The following is a 24,067-nucleotide window of genomic DNA, read 5'->3' as shown; positions in this document are numbered from 1 at the left end:
AAATATTACATGTTAACCACCCAACGAAAAGGTGGATGTCTTCTCTGCCATTCACCAAGGAAAACAAAACAAATTTTGCTCTTTGGCAAATTTATTGGTTTTATTATGAACATTTCAAAACACAAATTCCATTCAGAAAGTCTGCTCATGTTGTTGAAGCATGGAACCTTAAGCCTGCGATAGTCAAAGAACCCATCCAGCATAAATTTAAGAGTTGAGGAGAATGCATAGATATACTATAATGAGCTTGGCTTGGATTATGTGCACAAGTTAGCAGAACAAGACTAAATACTCACTTGGCTCCACCAGCTGAAGAAGAACAACTGGTCTTTCATTTAAAAGCAAAACAGTCTAGATTGCTCTGCACTCCTGCACTCTCTAAGATATACACACGCTCACAGTCAGACACATTTTCTACAGATATTGTCTCAGTTATTTTGAACATCTCATAAGGGGGGATGAGCACTTCCTGCTCTATATCTTTAAGGCGTGGATATTTCTTCAAGAAAGCACCAAAGCAGGTCGTAATTTTAAAACAGGTTTTGTTACCAAACTGTGTCATGTTTGAGCTGAGAGAGGAGGATGCAAAAGTACCAAACCGAACTATCTGGTTGACCTTGCCGGTAAACACGACATTGGTTCTGCGGTAAGTGGTGCTACAGTTTTTATTCTTATTGAGGATCTGTATAGCGGATGTCAGCCAGAAATGTAAGGAGTGGAATGGAAAGGAGGTACAATATTTTTTTCTTTTTGTCCGGACTGCATCATTGAACTCCTGATAAAAATTTTTATCTTTCCCTGCATCATTACCTGTGTAAACACAGATTGCCTGTATGTGATTAATGGTTAAGGCCTTATCTTCTTTATCTTTTTCTGTAAATCTATTCTTTGCACATGTCTTTGCCTTTTTCCAGACATCTCCAAATTTTCCCTTATTTTCTTTTCTAAAGTATTTCTTGTTGACCATGTCTGCCATCCTTGCATTGCAATCGAAGTACATGTCATCAACAGCATCTTCAACCATGTTCAATTGGATGGGCTGCTTGGCATGTCGTAAAGGGATGATGCTGATCTAGAGGTGAAGGAAGAAGAAGATGAGAAGAAAGGTCATGAACTAAATGTAGTTTGTACCATTGTGGAGTGGTGGACAAAGTATTTAAATCATTTATTGAAGTTAAATACAAAAACCACAGTATTAAAGGCCCTAATTACAAGAGAAAAGTCCCATATTCAACAGTGTCAGACATAAAACTCAGGGCTCATTAGCCTGTGGATAATATACCTGGCTATTTGCTATAAGGAAATGAGGTTTACTTTTACAAGATAAATGTCACGTCTTCTCAAGTGGACTCGCTAACCAATGTCTTATAACCTGATGCTCCATTTACAGTTTATGAACCATCTTTACACAGTACACAATTTAGTCAGAAGCAAACAGACAGCCTGTAATCCATGTTGATTTTAATGTCATTTAGCGGTGTCTGTCACTGTCCAAGCAAGTAAGTCTTTGAGGATACTTTTATGTTTTCAAAGCAAGCAAAAGGCTGAGGCTGAAATAGAAGTGCAACTGGCAAAGAAAAAAAAACATCACAACCTAGGAAATCTTTATGTTTAGAAAGATCAAGATACTTAACCAGTATCTGCATTAGGATGCAGAACTTCAGCCTTAAATGCCAAAGCAACAGTAAAGAGCAAGGCCAAGGCATAAGTGAACTATGCGGGTGCTTAGGCCCCCCGTGGAGCCCCCTGCAGCAATTGAAATATGTATATATATACATGTATATATGTACTGTATGGTCTTCTACAGTGCTGAAATACAACACTATAGATATGTATTTGAACACATTGCAGAATAAAAATGATCAACACTGAAATAATAAAAACATTTAATTGACCTGGCACCGCCCGATGCACCTTGCGCACATGCCCATACCTATGGCACATACCATGCATCTGGAGACAGTGCACACTCTCATGCCACAAGCCGCTGTTGCTGTTTACTCTTGTATGTTGGTGTTTGCATTTTACAATTGCTCTACCTGGACATGACATTGCAAGTTCTCAGAGACCGATGTGGCTGGACTGCACAGCAGCCGACAGCCCTGTTGAGATTTATTAGGCTGTATTACAATTCCTTATTCTTTATCAACAATGGGGGTAATTGTTGCTTACTGCTTATAGCTATTAGCCTATAGGCCTACTATTTACAAAATCATGATCTTGTTTGTATTCACTAAATAAAGTTTGTGAAGTGGCTGCGTCTGCAGGTATCCTGCATCCTACCTGGAGTGGACATGCTGACAGTAGCGCCAGCTGAGAGTGAGATCTCATCCTTGCTGCAGTTCTCATCACTACCACCCCATGGCTTTTTTTTATTGCCTCTCTATCTATCTATCTTTATTAAAATTCTACGTTTTTGTATATGATTTTAACAATTTCTCATTAACTTTAGCCATACATGAATATCTTTTATATTTACATATATAATGAACAGACTTTGGGATGGATATATATTTATGTAACATGTGTATGATATAAACTTATAATAAAAACAGACATACTAAAATACATGTTTCTATTAGCTAGACATATATGTCAATATATGATATTGTTCCAATTTCTAACAGGTTTCATATATAATTTTTTACATATATAGGCTAACAGTACATACATGTGTGATTTTACTTCATACGTACTTTACAGAGAAGAGACATTTATGGACATTTCTTTGATATTGTTCACCTCTGCATTGAGCTTTCAGGGCTGTATTCATCACCCACCTTGACTAAAAAGAAGGTTGTAAAGCTAACATCTTACATAAATGAAACCTGGATCACAGAGGCCATGGGAGTCAGCAAACTTTTCCCGACTGTTCCCTCAACTACAGCATGGTGGAGAGAAGGTTTTCTGGTCTGATGATGATTAAAACTTTCACTCAGTACACTGGGTCAAGGGTGTGTGTCTGGTCTGGGCCTAATGACAATATAGTGAAAGCTGTTGAACAACCTGAAAGCTGAGGACAAATTCTATCATGAAATAATTAGTACGTGTGAAGAAGAACTGACGCACAGGACTTTCATACAGATGTGCAAAACAGTGCTGCCAACATAGAGGAGGAATGAGTCATGATTTTTTCCACTTGATTTTCATACTCTTATTTTATTTCATTGGCAGTTTTGAGCTCAACCACTTAATATTTTGAAAATCATGTTGGTGTATTCAAGAACATGTTATGCACAAATTACAACTCATTAATGCAATAATAGCTCAATGCCATAGGCTGAGTTACATAGCATATTGAAAGATTCAATAAAAATGTATATTACAGCAATTGTTGAGCCGATTTGTGTGTTAATGAAACACAGTGTAAAGTCACCGAAGCTGTCATAAATCGTCTTTGTCATTGAAAGGCTGTTAGAGGCCACAAACAGGAAATCCTTTGTGTGTTCGCACACAGTATTGAAAATGTGCTTGTGCATTGTGGTAGTATGTGATTTTTTTCATTTCAAAATCAATTTAACACAGAGACCTTGTATCTGAAAACTGTTCACTGCCAATGCATTTATGTTTCTTTGGCCCAACAGGGGAAGCATTGACAACTAAACTGCTACAGTATATCAGATGTGCAAATAAATGCAGCTTCCTTTGGTTAATCTTTATTCAATAGTTGACAGTAAAGACATATAGGAAAAGTGGGGGGGGGGGAGAGGGGGATGACATGCAACAAAGGTACCCAGTCAAACTTGAACAGCAGACGTAGTGATTACATGGTGTGTCCCTTCGACCACTAGGCCACAGGGATGTACTAACTTAGGCATTTTCATATGACTGTGTTCTCTTTGTATGAATGCACAAAGTAAAGGAATTAAACAGAACTGCCAGGAGTTGTTAGTAAACACACATGGTACACTAGGCCCACAGAGTTTCTGTAACCTCAGGCCATGTCTGTATATGCTAGAAATGTAAGATATCATCTGCTGTAATCATGCTAAAACTGCAATGATTAATGTTTAATGTTTATTAATCTTTATATTAACAGTGGATCAAACGGGGGTGTGTAATGTGTAACGTGTTGCTCGCGGTGACATACCCACAGATAATTAATGAAGTGAACGCTCTGACTCCCTACAGCTCAACATAGTAGTTCAGCATCTTTCACAGCTTGTAGCTTGACTGCTTTAGTTCAATCAGTCTGTCTATCATTGGCTTTAAAGGAGGCAGCTGTTACAAAAAAAACAAACAAACAGATAAGCCCATTGTACTACTACTTTCTCACTTTGGGGACCTGAGCTAGACACAATGAGAAATCACTCACACAACTTTATACATCCACCGCAGACACCGGTGTGAATGTTTCAGAAACTTTGGTTGACCATCCACCACACACTGTTATAAAAAAGCCAAATGCAATATTTCATTTTGGTCGCTAACCTGCTATTTCTGTACTATTCTCATTTCATTATGTAGCCACTGAAATTCTTACAGAGGACAATACACTCAGTCGTGTGGGTAGATTAATTTGCATAAACTGCCATTTCAAAGGGTCTTAAACCATTTTTTGCCTCTCCAGTCTGACGGCCCTTTATCGGAGAAGACATTTTGAGTCATCATAGTAGGAAAAGTACAGGTCTTACAGTAAAACATCAGTGTGACAGTAAGCCAGCATGCACAATATCAGGACCCTAACACTGAAGCAGCTAAATGTGATTAAGTCTTTATTTGTTTTATGATTTACACCTGTGTGACAAAATGTGTCAAAATATCCTCTGTGAAAAAGCTTGTTTCCAGCAGATGGTAGCATTGTCCAACTATTTGACCCCAGTTGCTGCCTGAGCTCTTCTCAGTACGGTGCGTCTGTCTCTCTATCTCTCTCTCTCTTTGTGTGTGTGTGTGTGTGTGTGTATATGAATTTGGGAGGGGTGGGGGCATGTTGGAGGGACAGGAGAGCAGGAAGGAACTAATGGATTGTTGCGCAAACAAAAGGAGGGTGAGGAGACACAAGATGCCAATACAAGGCAAAGAAGGGGGGAAGGTAAGAGTATGGTAGGGGTTGGTTTTTCAGGAAGAGAGCATAAAAAATAAACTGAGATGGAAGAGATAGGGAATAGGTGTGAGTCTCCTGTTACACTGCAAGCCGAGTAGATAGATGAGAGAAAGTCGGGGAGAGCCAGGTATGGAGACTGTGAGAAGACAGGAGCACAGAGTGAAGTAAGAGTGCAAGCAAACAGGGAATGTGGAGCTCGAGAGAGCATCGGAGGCAATGGTTGAGAGCAGATATTTGGTTTAGCTGTGGCATACCTTGGAGAGCAAGAGAGGAACACAGTACTACAGCAAAGAGGGAGAGGTAGAATAAGAATAGACCCAGTGGAGAATGAGGGCTGTACAAAGCACACACAGCAAGGTAAGAGTGCATGTACATGTGTGTGGGTGTAGTGTTCCGTGAATCACTCAAACATTCCCAGCTGAGGAAAAGGAAATGAACGCAGCTAAAAAAAATACAGAGGGAAGAGTTATTATGTATGAGGACGAAGGGAATGGAGAGTCAAAACGTAGGGTGTATACTGTATAAATGAGCCAGCTCTAGCAGTAAGAGAGAGTAAGAGAAAGAGTTGTTAGGAAAGGGGAAAGGAGCAGGAGAGAGATGGAGAGAACAGGGGAGGAGAAAGACAAATTCAAATGTGAGAATGTGAGTGAATGAGTAAAAATGAAGAGGGAAGCAAGGAGGGAGGAGGACTAGTAAAGATTTAGAGAGAGTGTGAGGAATGACAAGAAAAGTGTGGAGAAAGAAAGGGAGTGATATAGGAAAGTAAATAAATTGAGTTTTAGGTTAATTAAAAAAGTAGGAGGGTAGCAAAGGAAGGAAGGATAGAGCAGAAAGAAAGAGGATGTTAGATAAAAGGATGGATGATACAAGAAATTAGGAAGGGGTGCAGCTAGTAAGGGATGAAATAGAAGCTAAAGTGGGAGGAAGAAAGATATTAGGACAAGATTTCATAGAAAAAAGAAAGTCTGAGGACAGAAAGTACCTGTATATAGTGTCTTTATTTTCAATTCTAAACCCTACTGACACACAGGAAAGTCAATTTCAATTGGATTATGTCCAATGTCAACCGTTTTACAGTTCTCGCTTTCCCCAAAATCTGTGAAAGGTAAAGACTTTATAGGAAGCAATTGTGGTTATGGAAAATAAACTATGAATAATGTGTTTTTAAAGTTATGAAATCTAAATTACTTGATTAGTTTATGGAAAGATCCTGGTTTTATAACCAGCCTTTATAGCCTTTATAGGCAACTGTTAATTAAAAACCTTCAGCAGGATGCAAACTCCTGTCTCCTGCAATGACGGTGAATGTTGGCACAAAATCAGGAAGTGTGGAATTGTTCTATGTGGATGTAAATCCTAGGATCCTGAGCTGGAAACCAGTTAGAAAAGATTGTACCGTAAAAGTCGTAACATCAGTCGGATTTCCTTTCTCTGAAGAGGACATGTCATTGAGTTAGCTCAGGTGGAAAAATTATATATTATGTTGTAGAAAACAGCAGTCAAAGTCAAGACCGAACACACACTGAACTCTAAGTGTACAGACTTAAGTAATTGAATGGAGAGGGTCATGGAGGGGGCTGAGGTGATTTAGAGAAGGACTTCAGTTTCAGTAAACCAAGGTTGAGGAGGAGGGATGGACATAATGTGGATGGACGCAGTGCTGGGTGGATGAAAATTAGTCAGAGCAAGCCAGCACGTTACAGAGCGGAGTGGGTGTGTATAAAAGAGATGACAGTGAGTTACCACATGCTGAGGATGGCTGGACGAGGCATCAAGATGGATATTTTAAGTATATTTTAGATAGCGAGAGAGAGAGAGAGTGGAGAAAGAAAGAGACAGTCATGTATGTGGATGTGAGAAGGCCAGATGATTCAGTTTACAGATATATTGACTTTTTTAAAATGTTTTTCTGTATAAAAATATTTCTGTCTAGAAGTTGCAGTGCATTGTGACGAGCTACTAGCTATAAATACATGACATTTTCAGTGATTTCCTCATAGATAACATAGTAATGCAATAATAGACATGAGGATGAGGGGCTGAATGATAAATATATAAATCATTATTTTCTATCATTTATAAAAATTAAAAAGATACATATAAGTGGTTGATATATGGAGAATTGATGAGGGAGGGAAGAAAACTGAAAAACACAAAGTGGAAGGAGGTGTTTCACTTTATAATCAGAAAAAGCCTTTGCATGTAGAATAGAGGGAGAGAGAATTGTGAGGCAATGAAAGAGGAGGGAAAGGAGGTGCGCAGGTAATATGTTTCAGTGAGTTAGTGTCAGTAGACACAGTGCAAGGGATCCTCTTCAAGTGGGTCACACAGGCTGCAGAAACAGACATTTATCATACATGGCAGTATGCCATTGTATATCTATATATATTTATGTCTTTGTGTTTGCGTGTGTGTGTGTGCGTGTGTGCGTGTGTCTGTATTGTATGAATTTCTTTTACATACAGTTTAAAAAACGTGTGTGAAAATTGTGTGTGTGTGTGTGTGTGTGTGTGTGTGTGTGTGCATAATACTAAGAAACGTAGCTTTGAAAGGGCACAGATGCTGCAGCAGGTGAGGACAGACTGTTCCTTCTCCCTGCATTTTTCTCTTTTTTTCTGTTCATCAGTGCAATCGCTTGTCTCATTTTTTCTAATGCCACCCACACTTTCCTAAACTCTATTTGAATGTGACTCATGTTATTTAGCGACCTTGAGAAATAATTGAATTAACCCCAAACAATGAATGCTCGTCGTCACTATCATGGATATAACTGTGCAATGACGAGCTAGCGCTAGCCTGCATTAAAAGATGAATAATTGTGCGCCTGATTGGTAAAAAAAAACCCAAAACAACAGGTAGTATTGTTAGATCTAATATTCCTAATAATATTCCTTATAATATACCATATGGCACTGGTGCTGAGTGATTGGGATGTTTGCCTTACATTAACGCTCTCTCTTCTTTCCCTCCCCTTTTCTTCTCTGCTTTTTGACTCCTTCCCCTCTCTCTTTTTGTCCTTCTCTTATACTCTCTCTACTTTACTATCAGGTAGCATACAGTGTCAGGAGCAGCGGCAGTAGTCCCCGGTGACATGCTATCACTCTCCCTTCCTGCTGTACTTCAAATGAACTGCTATGAAGGTAACAGTGGTCGGGAGTCAAGAGTCACACAGAAGTTTCCTGAAATAATAATGAAACACTTTGCACATTAGTGTGTGTGTGTGTGTGCTTGTGTTTACTTTTCCAAATAGTGGAGTTTAGTAGTGGACAGACTGATAGAACAGCAGTTAGAAAGTGAGGAGTACAGGCTTTTTGTAACTGATGAAAAAGGACATAAGGACATGATACAGTCAGGTGGAGAAAACACAGATGAGGATTGACAGACAAAACAAATAGATGAGACATGGTAACAATCACTTTCAAAACAAATGGTTTTTGAAAAAGCATGCAATGTGTAGCTCCTAAATAAAAAAGCTTTTCACTGAAAAATGAAATACGACATGAGGTATGGTTAAATATGCCAACAGTCAAGGGTTTTGTGTAAAACTGCCCCCATTTTATAATTTAAACGATGAGATTCAGCAGACAACAGCATCCTATCCCCTCTAATGCAGACACAGTAGATTTGCCCTATTTACCCAAATTAAATTCCTCTGCTGGGTATAGACTCTGTGGGGAAATGTTCTGAGCCAGCAGGAAGTGACAAATTGAAACTTAACAGTCATGACTCCTAAAATGGTGTATGTCCAAAGAAAGCATGGTATAGCTCAGTATACATAAAACCTTGGTTCTCCTTTCCGTCTAGTATTCAGTAAATCATCAGGTTGGTATAAAATATTTGCATGCCACTGTGAGCTTACTGACATCACCTCGCAGGATTTCAGGAGTCATCAACTTGCAAATTGCCTGGTGCCTCTTTAAAACCTTCACACATTTATGAATATATACTGTGTAAAGTGCGCTTGACTGTTTTGGTAAGGATTTATTTTGAATAAAATCGAAGTAGTTCCTGAAAATGTGATCTTACAAAAACATTTCATCTTTATAACTGGCATCAGGAAAAACAATAACAAACCTTAGGAGGAGACAGAGGTAAGGCAAGGGACAGGAGGGAAACCACAAAGAAAATGAAAGGAGAGTTGTGAGAGTGACTGAAAAATATCACTGATCTGATGGTCATGTTTGTGACTGTGTGTGTCATATGTGTAGATTCATCATTTCCACACATCTTACTCTACACCAGGGCTGACACTTTACAGGTAAAATAGCCTGAACTTCCACAGGAACAGTATACTCAACAAATAATCAAAACTTTAGAAACCCAACCATTCATCATTATTTAACATGAAGCAGATTTAACCTGGCCACTCTCTGATATAAAGTGTGCATGTGTGTATGAAAGAAAATAGTGACAACTCAAGGAAATAAGATGAAATGCCGACAGTGTATTGTTTGTGGGATTACGCCGAGTCGGTGGTCAAAGAAAGGAGGAAATGGATCATGTGAATCTCAACCGAACAGTCACCCAGGTTTTACTTGGAACCAGATTTTCTTAATTCAGAACCAGTTGCCTGATAATGTGAGTCTGCTCCACGTACAGCATCAACAGGTACTGAGATGATCCACATAACGCTCACTGTCGTACCTATGTCAAGGACTTCAAAACTATTAGATATCCTAAGTGGTGAATCAGAGAATATTTGCAATGATGGCTTTGTTCTAAATTATCACCATTAGAAAATCCATGTGGCCCTTTTACAGTACATTACTTCCTGACTCTTCGTGCGGGTTTATAGCTTCAGATCTTTCATATGCTGTGCTCAGTCAAAAAATAAGTTGGTTTTGTCAGTTTTTTCTCTTTATTTTGGCGTATAAGTTTTGCATGACATTATAGAGGTATTAAAGGTACTTGGCTCACTTAAACCTGCACTTATGCTGTTATCACACTGTATCTGCATTTATGTGTTTGCATGTATGCATACAGTAAACTCTGTGATACTCTTTGGTCTTTCTTATATTAAACTGGAAGCTGTCCTACCATATAATCACCCTCCCAGGGCAGTGTGTTACAGGCTTGTGGCCAGCAGGAAGTAGATTCTGACCACGTACAACAACGGCAGAGCCAAAATATTTATGTTCCTCTTATTGATGTCTGTTTAAATCTTTGAAGTTTTTTACTACTAAATTAGATTTTGGTTGTGACTACAGCAATATGCGTTTGTTAATAGATAGATCTCATTAAGAGCTTTAAGCAGATGTGCTGTATAAAAAACTCATTTTGATTTATATAAATAGAAATTCTTCTCACAGCCTCTTGGCTCCAAGCCAGTGGTTTGTGGTTAAGTCTGGAGTCAGTCCCTGTTTAATAGAGAAACGTCCAAGCTGAGGTGGATTTGGTTAATTTATACGCCACACACAGCTACAGTCTTGTCCTATTCTATACATCAAGCGCTACCAGGATTGTCTGATTTATTTAGGAGAAGTCACTTTTGAGATTTGGTTCGTGCTGAGGTGTTAGTCTTAATTTCACCATCAGGACAAGTGGAGTGAGTGGTCTGAATAACCTAGGGATTGAAAATGATTAGTCGCTCAATAGTGATAGAGAACAATTTGTTATGCGCCTTGAAACAATTGTGAATCCTTCTCTAGAACAAGGATTCCCGCCTCATGCTAGGCCTCCACCAACCAGCCAAGCTGCAAGAAATATGGTCACAATCTCCCCTTACTGAGTTACAGCATTAAATAATGGTCAGAAGTGTTTTTGCAGAACATTATGATGTTACAGTGAAGCTGACCATCTGGATATAAAATTTCATCACTTGATTTATTATATTAGACAGTTGAGTTAAATCGTGTCATAATTAGTGTATGAATTCATGAGTTATGGCCAAAAACATGTTTTGTGAGGTCACAGTGGCCATGACCTTTGACCCTTGATCACCAAATTCTAATCAGTTCATTCTTGAGTCCAAGTGAATGTTTGTGTCAGATGTAATGAAATTCGCTCTAGGCCTTCCTGATATATCGCATTCACAAGAACATGAGATCGCTGCGACCATAAACTTTGACCTTCGCCCAGAAAAATCTTATCAGTTCATTCTTGAGTCCAAGTGAATGTTTTTGCCAAATTTAAAGAAATTCCCTCAAGGCGTTACTGAGATATCGCATTCACAAGAATGGGATGGACGGACGGATGGACATACAGACATACAGACGGAGGAACAACCTGAAAACAAAATGCCTCTGTCCCTGGCTGTCGCCGGCGTGGTGGCAGAAAAACTAGCGGAAAGTGGGTGGAAACTTTTTCTTAAACACTTGAGTCATTGCACTGTACTGAGCTGTAGCCTCTGCTGCTTTAGGAAACACGGTGCAGAGCTTGTTTGTGCCGCAGTGGCAAAATGACAAAGAACTTTTATAGGCGATATTTGATTGAAGTTTAATTAATTATGCACTGTAAATAAGCAGAAAGTGAGAATGTAACACTATGACGTATGTTAAATTTGTAAGTCTCACGTGTATTTGACGTGGTGGAAGCACGCTCTACCTGCACTGTAATTGGGATGTTTTGAAAACCACTTGAAGGCAACACATTATGCTAATACTGTAGTGACTCATGGCAGAGTTTACGATATAATGATTGTGGGAAATAATGAGGTAAATACTGTAAGTTTAGATTGACAATGCAGTTGTTTGGCTTCAAAACACTTTAATTATGTGAAAGAAACAATTGTTTATTTAGTTATTTATTTGTTTGGAGGAGGTTGACACTGAGTCGTATACAAGCTAATTAGAATTATGTTATGTCAGTATGCAAACTGTACTGATAGCTTGATAGAGTGAAGGTGAACAGGCCGTGATGTATCTTTCCTTTTTCTGTGCACTGTTCCTTTAACTGAACAGCTAAAGTGAAGATGACCCTTTCTTGACTAGATATTTGTCTGACTATTCTATATCACTGACTTTACTTGAACTATGACAGTTCTCATTGTGGCTCAATAAAACGTTCATGTTGTTGTTTGGTTTCAATCTGGGTTGTAAGTCCTCTGGATTTTGAGAGCTGCAGTTTGCAGTGCAGCACAGTGGAGAAACACAGCAGGCTGAGAACTGGTGTGTCTGGAGCACCGAGAGAAAGGAATTCTACTTTCCAGAGGTAAACTGTTTTTTTGTCTGGCTGTATTGACTTGTTTTTAATTTGAAATGTGTCCCACAGTCAGCACACTTTTCTCGACAGTGCCTCCCACTGGGACTTGCAGTTTAATTTAAAGAGTCCAGAGGATTTATTTTGTGTGCAGTTTGAAGTCTGTTCCACAGCCCGTATCCTGCATTGGACTGTCTCACAAACCCCCCAACTTTATGGTAGCTCTCTACTAAATTGCCAGAGTACCCCTTTAAATGCAGTTTCTAATGGAGCAATGGTAAACGTACAGCATTTTTCAAAACATTTCCCAGTGCCCCTCCAGGCTGGGGAGTCTATCTATTCAGCTGCCCTGAGTTATATTCATTGGGATCATGTGGTTTTTGATTTGAAATTCATTCCAAAATGTTACAAAAAAAAAAGACAGACAGAGTTGTATCCCCATGTTGTTCTTGTGAAGGATGTAGGAGTGGAACATGCTCCAGTTTCAAATTATGTTAAAAATAATATGTGTTAAAAATAATCTAAAATTTCTGTTGGATCCCTGCAAAAGACAGATTAACTGAAGCATACATCACTACTGTGTTGGAACACGGTCTGTAACGTTTGTGGTGTCCTTTCTTGAGAGAGCAGGATGGTAGGTTTGGAGCGTGTCCCAGTGTGTGTAAAAATTTGCTGACTGACATCCTGTACAGTGCCTAGGCTTCGGCTTCCAGCAAAACCCCTTACGTCACCGCTCATCTCTGTCATCCAGGTTGTCTTCCTCTACTTTCTCTACTGCTTCTTTTTCTGCATGACTGACTGTTTTTCATCTTTTTTCTACACATAGTATCTCTCTTCTCTTCTCTTCTCTTCTCTTCTCTTCTCTATCTTTTTCACTCAAATACACATTGGTCTTACAAAAGTGTGCCACATTACAGGCACAGATATTGTCAGGGTTTGAGGGGTAAGTTGGACCCAAATGCAGCCAACTCTTGGGAGAACAGTTCAGACAGGTTCATTAGCAAACGTGAACGTGACATGAACAAACCCAGAACAAAACTGACGAACCGACACAGACAAAGGGGAGCACAAGGACTATATAGACAAGGAGGCAAGGGTGATTGAACACAGGTGAAACACATTAGGGCGGGGCAGACAATCACCACAGACACAGGACCAAGACAGGAAGCAAAAACACTGACACACATGGAAACCAATTACAAAATAAAACAGGAAGTGCAAAAGTCCAAAACAAAACTAACAAAAAGTGTCTGCCATAGCAAACCATGACAGATATAGACATATAAACAAAAAGACTAACTTGTCTTTTTGATGCCAGATTGTTTCAGCTGCTGACAAAACCTTTACTGAAAAGGGGCTCATCCTTCATTCAGACACATAAGGGCAGTAAGCAGCGACTCAGTTCTACAATGTGGGAAAAAAAAACTATGTATGAGTGTTGACCACCAGGCACCGGAAATTGAATATTTATGTACTGATGTATTTCTCCAAGCAGAAAAAAATAAGAAAGTATTGCTGAACTGCTGCCATTCTCCTCATACAGCAGAAAAAGTTAACTCAAAACAGAAACTGCTGTTGTTTCGGCTGCAGTTGTATCTTAGACAAGGAGTACCAAGACAAAAAACACAGAACATAGGAAGTAGCAAAAAGACTGCGTGGATGAATTTGGTTGTGAGTTTGATGTGAGTGAAACCTTAAAAGAGAAAAGAAGAACATGGATTTTGACTGGAAATTGTTTGTGGTTGAAATCTTGTCATGTACATATATATGGCAAGTTTATTTTTTGTCTTTTTCTGCTATTGTTACCCAGACTTTATGGATATGTGTGTGTGTGTGTGTGTGTGTGTGTGTGTGTGTGTGTGTGTGTGTGCATCCTGATGATGCCCATTGAACGCTAGTTATGCACCAGCGGCAATGTTGTTAGGAACACTAGTGCATGTCTTGGGTAGTGCCACTGACAGCCCCAATGTTGATCAGCACCAGGTGACAGCATCTGTGAGGAGATCTGTGTGTGCGTGTTCACCAAATAAACCCACAGAAATGAATCTTTTTGCTTTTAGTTTTGATAGGAAGTTGCCAATGTCATACTAAAATAAACAGAAAAACAACACAACAACGCTGCCTCATCTGAGCCTCATACACACAATGTCAGACCAGCAACTCCACCTACAAGAGGAGGGTTACTTTGGAGCCAGAAAGTCTCAAACCACAGGCGGGAGGCTGCAGCCATATGATAATTTGCAAAACAAAGTTGATATTTGGACAAACAATTTGCAACTGTTCAAAGCCTATTATTCAAAACATGAAATAACGATGACAAGATATACACAAGAAAATGAAATAGGAGCAAATTAACAGTTGATGTCTTTACTAAGAAATTCCTCCAGACAGCCAATAAAGTTTAAAATTTTGAGTTTAAAATCAAAAATAATGAATTACGAGGACAGTGCTCGGCATGCATAATCCATCAGGAGTATAATTTACTTGTGGCAATTTGTACACCCAATCGGTATCACTAAAGGTTCTTTTTTTCTCCATCTTTCCTGTCTTGCATGAACCCTGAAATTAATTGTTAAAAACCTTACTTTTCCCCTTAAAACAAAGCAGGTCATTGACAGGGCGTTAGCAGCTTTTATCAATGTTCTGGCAAACTGCTAACTAAAAGGCAGTAGGCAGGTTGGCTGCTGCATCTCTGCTCACCTCATACATGTACAGTCTTTGAAACAAATGATGAACGCCCAAAACTTCAAAGATGCACTAACACACACTTAGCCTCCAGAATGTAGTGAGAAATAACTATCTGGCATCAGACATCTGATCCTTAATAACTTTAATCAGATGTAATGCAACATAATGACAAAGTCCAGAGGGAGAGATCATATACAGTATGTACTGCGTGTGCGTGGGACTGCCTTAGAGGCCCCATAAAGTGGTGTGATTACAGGTGTAGTCACAGCAATCACCTCCCACACTTTTTCAATGTGTTAAAGGTGTGTGTGTGTGTGTGTATGTGGTGTGTGTGTGTGTGTGTGTGTGTGCTTTTCTTTATGTGAATAGATGAGGTGGGCGCAGCGGCTTCCATTAACCTGCCATTTCACAGTCCACAAAGTGCAATAATCTAGGGGCAGAAGACATACACACATATACCTGCACTCACACATGTGCAAACACACACACACACACACACACACACACACACACACACACACACACACACACACACACACACACAAACACACACACACACAATCTCTCTGGTCGAGTAGAGGCAGGCAAGGCAAATAAGGATCAAGATAAAAATTAGGCGTTTTAATGATGAAGGGAAGAAAAGAAAAACACACTGCTACACACAGCACACACGCAGCACACACAAGTACACAAGCAATGGAGGCGGATGACTTTAGGACCTGAAGTATTATTAAAGGGTTATAATGCTGGGTTTCTACATTATAAAACCCATTCACCAGCCACAGTAACTATTTGGGGACAATAATTTCAAGGATCTTTTGCTCTGTTATTCACCCACGAACACACACACACACACACAGACACACACACTCCCACAGAAACCCTGGGTGTCTGCTGTTAGCTAGCTTACAGCTAACGATTATACAGTTGGCACATTGACTGTTTGGGGAAATAAACAAACAAACTGCCCAACGGTCAAATTTGCCCAAATGACACAAGGGGAATACTGGCTTTGCTTTCTGTGTCAACACACCTTTAGGCTCCTGCTCAAATCAGTCTTAAATAACAGTTTCATGAATAAGTATTAGAGGACGAATCCATTTTTAACGGCTTGTTTTATGTATGCAGATGATTTGGCTCTTTCCCTGCAGTGGTGCCAGTGGTTAGAATAACATTTAAGGCCAAAAATAGTGATCTAAAAATAATTAGATGTAAAGACATTTTAAATTGTATTTTCCAGGTTTTCCTCACAGTAAGTTAGCAAGCTCAAATATCTTTTATCTATCTGTCATAATTTATTAATCATTATTATTATCATCTATTAAATGACTTAATAGATGATTATAAATATATATAAACAGCTCAAACTAGATGTATTCGTAATGTTGTTGTGTGTGACTAACTATGTTTGTTGTATTTGTTCTTTCCTTGAATATTTTTTTCTTCAACTCTACTGAGGTCAGTTTTGCAAAAAAGATCCTTGACATCAGTGAAATTAACTGTTTCAATAAAAATGATAAAATATGCTCAGAGCAACACGTGGCGTCCAACAGGTGTCCTGTTGTCAAGGTCTTTCTGTATATGGCTTGCTGTTCAAAAGTATAAAGAAGAGCAGTAGATAAAGACATAGCATGCAGAAATCCTGTGACTGTCTGTTTATACTTTTATGAAGCCGTGTTCAACAGAATTGCACGCAGGAATGTCTTTGTGCCTTGGTGCGGATGATGCCACGAGATTTGGGTGATGCTGGTTTTTCATATTTCTAATTCTCTATTTTTTACTTTATGTTTCATGTTTTTTATGTGTCTGTATTGTGTGTGTTTAAAAAAACATATCTACTCTTCAGTCAGTCAGATCTCCAGTGGATGATCTCTGCCTGGAATTCCTGCTGTTCTTTGTGGAGGAGCTGCTTCACTTCTTTGGTATTGGTGGGGTCAAGGTGGATTTACACTTAAAAGGATCAATGCTGTATGACTTGTTTGCCACACTGGAAAAGCTAAGCTTTCCTGGAGTGTCGCATCTTTATAGGTGGGGTGAGCCTGTCATTCTGACTTAGATTATATGGAAATATTTTTGAGCCACAGTATTTTCCTGTGAAAAGATTTTTTTTTTTATTATCAGAAAATATTTGTAAGATGAGGACATTCGTGCATGTGCATTTTTGTTTGTTTTCCTTGCAGTTTTCCAGTGGTTTTGTAACCGCCTACCTGTTTTTCCTTTTCCCTCCTTATAGATGACATTCATTCATTAAAGGGGGAAAAACATCCAGCATGTTCCTCGTCTTGCATGATAAAAGTCTAGCATAAGCAAATGGAAAATGTAGTCAAAATATAATTTAATGAAGTGGGTGAGTGGGGTGAGTCTACAGCCTTGAATTTTCCTAATTGGATTTATTTCACATGCATTAAATGATCTCCACTAAACCTTGAAAATTTAAAAGAAATAAAAGAACTGGTAACAATTAAATAATTGACCAGCAAGAACATTTTACATAACAAAACTCAATTACAAAAAATATGCATGAGTAGATGGGCTTGTTTGTAAATGTAAATATGTGATGTGATTATTGAGTATTACTACATGAACAAGAATAGTTTCGATATAGTAGCTGCTGCATTTCATATGCCTATATTCTTCTGTCATTTCCTATAGCATCAATATGTACTGTACCTGTACACATTGGGATCTCTCTTCCCACCTCCCCTTTTTTTCCTCCCTTCCTATGTCCCCATCTTCCTTTCCATTTATCACTCTGTTCCTGTATTCTTCTTCTTGCCCTTTTATTTTATCATTTCTCTCACTGCTACCGATCCTCTTTCCTCTCTCACTACCTTGTTCTCTGTTTGTGGGTGATTCGTTAGACAGAAGCCCTGCTGCCTGCTGGTCCGCCTATCCTCGCATCACAGAGAGTAATGTGCAAAGCTGTCCCTCTGTGATGTCATGCTGTTGTGTGAGTGTGTGAATTGAGTCCTGTATATGCACCAGTGTGTGGGCAGACAGCAGCAGTGTGAGGCATGCTTATGGTAATGAAGGCGGTAGAACCAGGGAAGAGGTGGAGAGGAGGTCAAGTAGACCACAGTGAAGCACACACAAGAACACAGCAGCAAGACCATGCATGGTCAGTCTGCATAGCCCAGCATGTGCAAACACATTCATACACACACCCACCCACACACATATATACACCTTTATTGCACCACCCTGCTGACTTAGAGGACAATGTAAATTCAGTCAGGGATGAGCAATAATAACACTGCAGATACACACATTTTCCTATAAGATGCACATGTGTGTATGGACGCACACCCAACCACATTTTCTTGTGCACATTTCCCTGCTTCTAATTTCTGACAAAGCAACACCAGTGTAGACCTCAGGCTCATAATAGGCATCATTTAAAAATAGAAGCACTGGGTATGCACAAAGCCCAGATGCCTGGCTTCCACAAAATGCTAATTCTGTTTCAAGGCCACGCAGTAATGCATGGAGCATAGCTGTTTTATTGAAAAGCAGAAATGTGGCTTGTATGAAATAAAGGTATGAGTTAGTTAAATTACTACTCATTCATTTGTCATTGGTGTCTAAACAGAGTCAGAGAGATGAGCAGACACACACACACACACACACACACACACATACACACTCGCAGATTGTCACACAATGTGATGGTCCTTTTAACTTCATTTATACAGAAGAGATGCCCCACTTATCCAGGAAAATGTAAAAAGCTGTATGTTATACACTAAATTCATGAGTTTTTTTATAAAGATCAGCTTGATGTAACCACTGTTCATATGCGTGTCTCTCTCTGTGTTGTGTGTTGGACTTCAAATGATGGGTCAGGAGACAACACTGGGTCAGTGGTCACTGGCACCTCCTGTTAGATATTCACAAAACACAAAAACTGTGAGCTCTGTTTGTGCAGCCTCAGGTCCAAAGCCAGCTCTTTCACTCATCAAAAACAATCAACAATATATATAATATATTGGTTATCATTATTATTATACAATGATTAAGTTTCAAACACAAATGAAAAATAAATACAATGCCAGTTGACCCATGCACTTTGAATTAAATACCTATTAGATATTCAAAAGATACAACAAAAACTGTGAGCTCTGTTTGTGGTCTTGTGTTCAAAGTCAGCTTCCTTGCCAACAAAATTCTTTAAATGAATTCCGTACAAAATTCAATACAAACAGTAGAAAAACACAGCAAGCTTAAAGCTAGCAAAACGGCTACACAAAAATCTTAGCCTACTCATTCTCTTATGGAAAACTCATCTAAAAGTGAATATACAGTAATCAAACCTTCACCAAACACTTCCTGAATGGAGTGGAGTTAATATGAAACAAAGCAACATCATTACATATCATTCATGTACTAGGAACTTTGTGAAACATTTTTTTTCGGAGACAAAAGCTTTACATAGATTACCCCCTGTATGGCGAGAGAAGGCTTGACCCACGCCTGCATGAACGCACCTGCATAGACATGAACACAGCTAATTTGGGGGAATTCATAAACATTAACATAATAACCTATGATATTAGGAAAGAGGAGCAGAATTGCTTTGACCTGGGTGGAGAAATGCATTTCTGGTGTGAACAGTTGGGCTACTGCCAATAGACTGAGTACGACTGGCCATTGGAAATAGTGGGACAAATCCAAGTGGGACACCACATTGGGGGGCCTTTTTACTGGACCTATGTTTTTCTTCACTGGCCCTCTTTGTGTCTGTCATTCAGGGTGCACATGACAACCCCACCCCCCCCAACCCCACCCCATCCGATCTAACGATTCCCTCACCTACCAAATCCCACCCTGACCCCTGCACAGGAGTATGTTTGTTTTTAATGGCATAGAGAATAAGGTATCCAGAATGTGTTACGCTTTGGTGTCTGCACCTCTCTGAGATTAAATGACAGTGTAAAATAAGACATTCAGGGAGTATGCACAGATTTGACAGTTGTTCTGTTAAAATTGTTCCAATACAAAACACATAGTGAATATGGGTGGAAGCTGGTTGGATATTTGGTTGCACTGTTAAGAATCAACTACACACCTGAGTGAAATGGACAAAATTCCTAATATCTTCCCGTACACTTGAGGATTAGCTTAATGAGACATTTTAATTATTTCTGAGGCATATATTATATACTATACTATTAAAAACCTACAGGAAAAATAAAAGAGTATTCAGGTGAAAGGTGGCATTGGGACTTCCCCTGACTGGGGCACTGCAGTATTTACAGTGGATCTGCTGTTCTTGAAGGAAACTGTGATGTTCATGTAGTCAATATTTGGTCCAATATGTATTAAATAAAGCATATTTCTTATAGGTCGATAGAAATTATGCACAGAGTGGTGGAAAAGAAAAAGATCATCTTGACCTGCAGAGAAAGCAAATCTGTTATCTTTCAAGGTTAGCTAGAGATAGCAGAGACAATTATGCTATTGTACCAGCATGTAGGTCTTTTCCTAGCTACTGCTATTTCTGGCCCCTTTGGCTCTTTTAAGACATCTCCTGTGTATGCAAGCTTTGCCTTCGCCCTCTTTGGTGAAAGCATACAAAAATAAAACTCTCCTTGCCTGTTGGTTGGATTTTCTCTGATTCATAACTGTATCACATATTTCCCATATCAATCAATATGTTGTCTTTGTCTGTGTCTAGGTTTGGCTTGGTTAAAGTGTGTCAACCACAAAACTTTGAACATTGGCACTGAAGGGCAAGAGACGCAACACTACAAAATCTGCAGAATTTAGAAAAGGTTCCTGCTCACCTTAGTATGAAGGTGGTTGTATTATTGCCACAATCTCCCCCTCGGTCAGTGGCCGCAGGCACTGTAGTGCTGGGATTGTTGCCCTCCAGGCTGGCTCGCCAAATAATATGGATTTTCTTCTGTCTTCTTTAACTCTTCAACAGATGGTATCAAACATTCACTTCTAGGTTTGTAGGAACCAAATCAAAGACTCAGGTGGAAATTTAATACTGAATCACACATTTTTTTTTCTTCAAATAACAGACAGTACAATGTACAAATCTCACATGTGAAGAGTCCACGGGACAAATTCTCTTTCCCGACATGTTCTTTTAATCCTTTCACTCCATGTACCTCCTAAAGGATGCGAGTTACACAGGATTGTATGATTAGTCTAATCCTAAAATATTGTTGAATCACAGTTAGATTCTCTGATTGGAGGACAGACGAAAATCCATAACACTAGATGTGCTGAAAAGACTTGAGCCTCACACAGACATTTCTTGAATCCCAGCACCTCAAACATTGCATTGCCTAGTTTGATTTGAGGATCTGGCGTCATCTGTCAGTCAATTTGCAATTAAAAAAAAAACATTCCCATCCTCAGTCTGTGTTTATATTTGATCTTTGAATTTTGCATTGAAATGTTGTAATGACTAAATCATGTGTCCATTCTGAAACATGAAGCATCTTCATCTTACGTAGATAGTGGAAATAACTAGAGACTGAAATTGAGTTGAAGTTGGGAACACATGAATAAAAAATGACTTTCCAATGGCTCGAGAAGAATTCAAAACAATATGCCTTGTTAAAGAACCCATGAAATGGAGATTGGAACTGACTTTATGACAAGTGGACCTGATAAAAAGGAAATAGGCAGGGGTTTTGCAAGCTGATGGGCAGTGGAGCATATCACATCAGAACTTCACAGTACATTTACCATACTGTTAAAGAAAATGATTTGGGGTCTTTTCGCGCAAATTTCTAACAGGTAAACTTTTTGTGAAACTTTCAGCCTCTATCATCTCCTTGGAGACCCTTAGGGTGATGTGCGTTGTTGAAAACCTCCAGAAATCATTTTTCACGTCACGAGGTCTTTACTAGTCAATGCTCATCACATTATTATAACATTAGAGTTGGCTGTTTTCTCTGCCCCAGATTTAGCTGTGTGGGAGTAAGGGACTAGAGGGAATTTTGTCCAGGAGAGAAAAGTGCATACTTCTAAGTTTCTCATGCACGTAATGATGCACCTGCCCATTAATGGCAAATGAGAACATCAAGTCATACATAACACTCGAGTGTGCGTTAAAAAAACGTACACGCTCACACCACAGTTGTTATGTTTGCTCGTTTACCTGCTCTCTTGTTCCTTCACCTCTCCTCAGCTCACTCCACGTTGACTTAATTACTTTGTGCATTCATCACACCTGGTAGAGTGAGACACACTGTGAGAGAGATCCTTTGTAAATTATGAATAAATGCAGCTCAGCATGTATGACTGTTTAGCATAGTTCATCATTCACAGGTTTTTTTCCCCCTAGGAACTTTAATGTTTAATTATTTCCCCTCCTCCAGATACATTGTTTAGTTTAAATAAAAAAGGTGGCAAGTCATTTTAGACTGCATTTTACATCTATATACATTTATCATAATATCATTTGATTGTGATTTATAGATGTTAAGGACCTAATATAGTAACTCAGAGTTAATCACTGTTTAATTAGGAAGGTACTTAAGTACTTGGAAAATTAGGCTTTAATTAAGAAACCAAAGCGTAATTACACAATAACAAAGATGTTGTGAGCAGCAAGCATCACAGCTCTAGGTCAGCGAAATGCCGTGTGTGAGTGGGTGTGTGCCCATATGTGCCTTGTTTTCAGCCTGTCTATACTGTGAGTTAATGAGAGCGACCACTGAGTGACTCCAACGTTGTGGACATCTGCCCTTCCCTCGCTTTTTCTGTCACAGTCTTTCTCTCCCTCATTTCCCCTTTTTAACTCTCACACTCTCTCTGTGACAACCTTGGAGTGTCTTTTATCTCTGTGGGTGAGCTCAGTGTTGTTGGGTGTCAGACAAAGTACAGTAATTTCACAGGCTATCATTGTTGATGAAAGATCAGAGAGGAAAAAAAAATGCTGACGACATTATTTGCTTGATTCTGCCCTGCAACCTTTATCCTTCCTGTCAGACCCTGTTGGATATCTTTGAACATTAACTTTTGAAATTAGGAAGATTATAAGGTAAAGGGGGGCCGCCTAATGTACAAGTCCATTCTGTATTACAAACAGTGCCGTGATCAATACAGCCAGCTCAACACAATAGAGAATTAACACTTTTAATTAATTAACAGGTCTCACTCTCAACCCAGATTAAACTGAAAAAAATGGTAAAGGACACAAGTATTTAAAATGATTGACTTGAAAGACAGTTGGTTCAGATTAAACATGTTACCCATGCTTTTCTTCAGGAGATAGGGCAACTTTTACTCTAGAAGGCTCCCAAACTCCTGAGATCCTGTCCCCTGTGAAAGAGCATGAGACCAGACATCCTGCAGAGAAACGTCAGTGTGGAGACCAGGGATTACATGTATAAATGGTATGAACACAAAAAACACACATAAATCAAAATGTGTGCACACCTCCAGGGCATACTTCAGACCATACATACATGTTTTTCTAGCAAAATGGAAATCAAAAATGAGTTGAAAGAGAGAAACTATTAATAAAATATTATTTGTTTCAGATGTTAATGATATTAATGGCTTCATCCACACGCTGACTGGTCATAGGTTAATGAAAGGCACATTTATAAACTTCATTTTAATGAATAATGATAGTATTTACATGGCAGTCATCATTTTAGTTCCCTACTTTTATTCTTAAATATTTTGTTTTTATATTTGCACTATAAACTAAATAATTGATTACCTCGCCGACGTTTGATGATGACGATGGCAGATATGACTGATGATGATGATTTACAGCTACATCTGATGATGATTACCGGTGCTGGTGATACTGGTGACAGCAACAGTGGTTATACAGAGGGATTACTGCTCGAGTATTATTGGAGGACTTAGCCAACGTGACACGTACGATCCATGAAACTGTCCCTCTTCTTCTATGCTGTCTGGTGGAGCATACAGAGGTATAAATATGCAAAAGGCTGATTAAAGGCATGCCTACATCCATCTGCAGTTGACTCTGAGAGTAATCAGGCCTGTGTGCACACAGCATTATAAATCTGATGCAATGAGTGGATGTGCAACTTTCGAGTTTTAGTTATGAACCTTTACAGAATTTTATGAATTTGGCCCCGAGACAAAGTAATTAATACATATCAGAAAAAAAGAAAACAGCCACTGGAGACATAAGCTTTTGCAGGTTGGATTTGAAAACAGTAAAATAATTAAAAATGATTACTTTGTGCTGAGGTA

General features: G+C 39.0%; 1 protein-coding gene across 1 annotated transcript in view; it reads right to left on the bottom strand.

Annotated features, from left to right (window-relative positions):
- Positions 1–331: 331 nt before the first annotated feature.
- The window catches only part of LOC130167099 (ecto-ADP-ribosyltransferase 4-like), a 33,452-nt gene continuing 9,716 nt past the window's right edge, over positions 332–24,067 (bottom strand). Inside the window, exon 2 of the mRNA XM_056373081.1 lies at positions 332–1,072. Coding sequence (XP_056229056.1) covers positions 332–1,072 — 741 coding nt within the window. The remainder of the gene's footprint in view (positions 1,073–24,067) is intronic.

This window comes from Seriola aureovittata, chromosome 3 (genome assembly GCF_021018895.1).
Source record: "Seriola aureovittata isolate HTS-2021-v1 ecotype China chromosome 3, ASM2101889v1, whole genome shotgun sequence".
NCBI classification, from domain to species: Eukaryota; Metazoa; Chordata; class Actinopteri; order Carangiformes; family Carangidae; genus Seriola; species Seriola aureovittata.
This window is presented reverse-complemented; position numbering and strand designations above follow the sequence as displayed.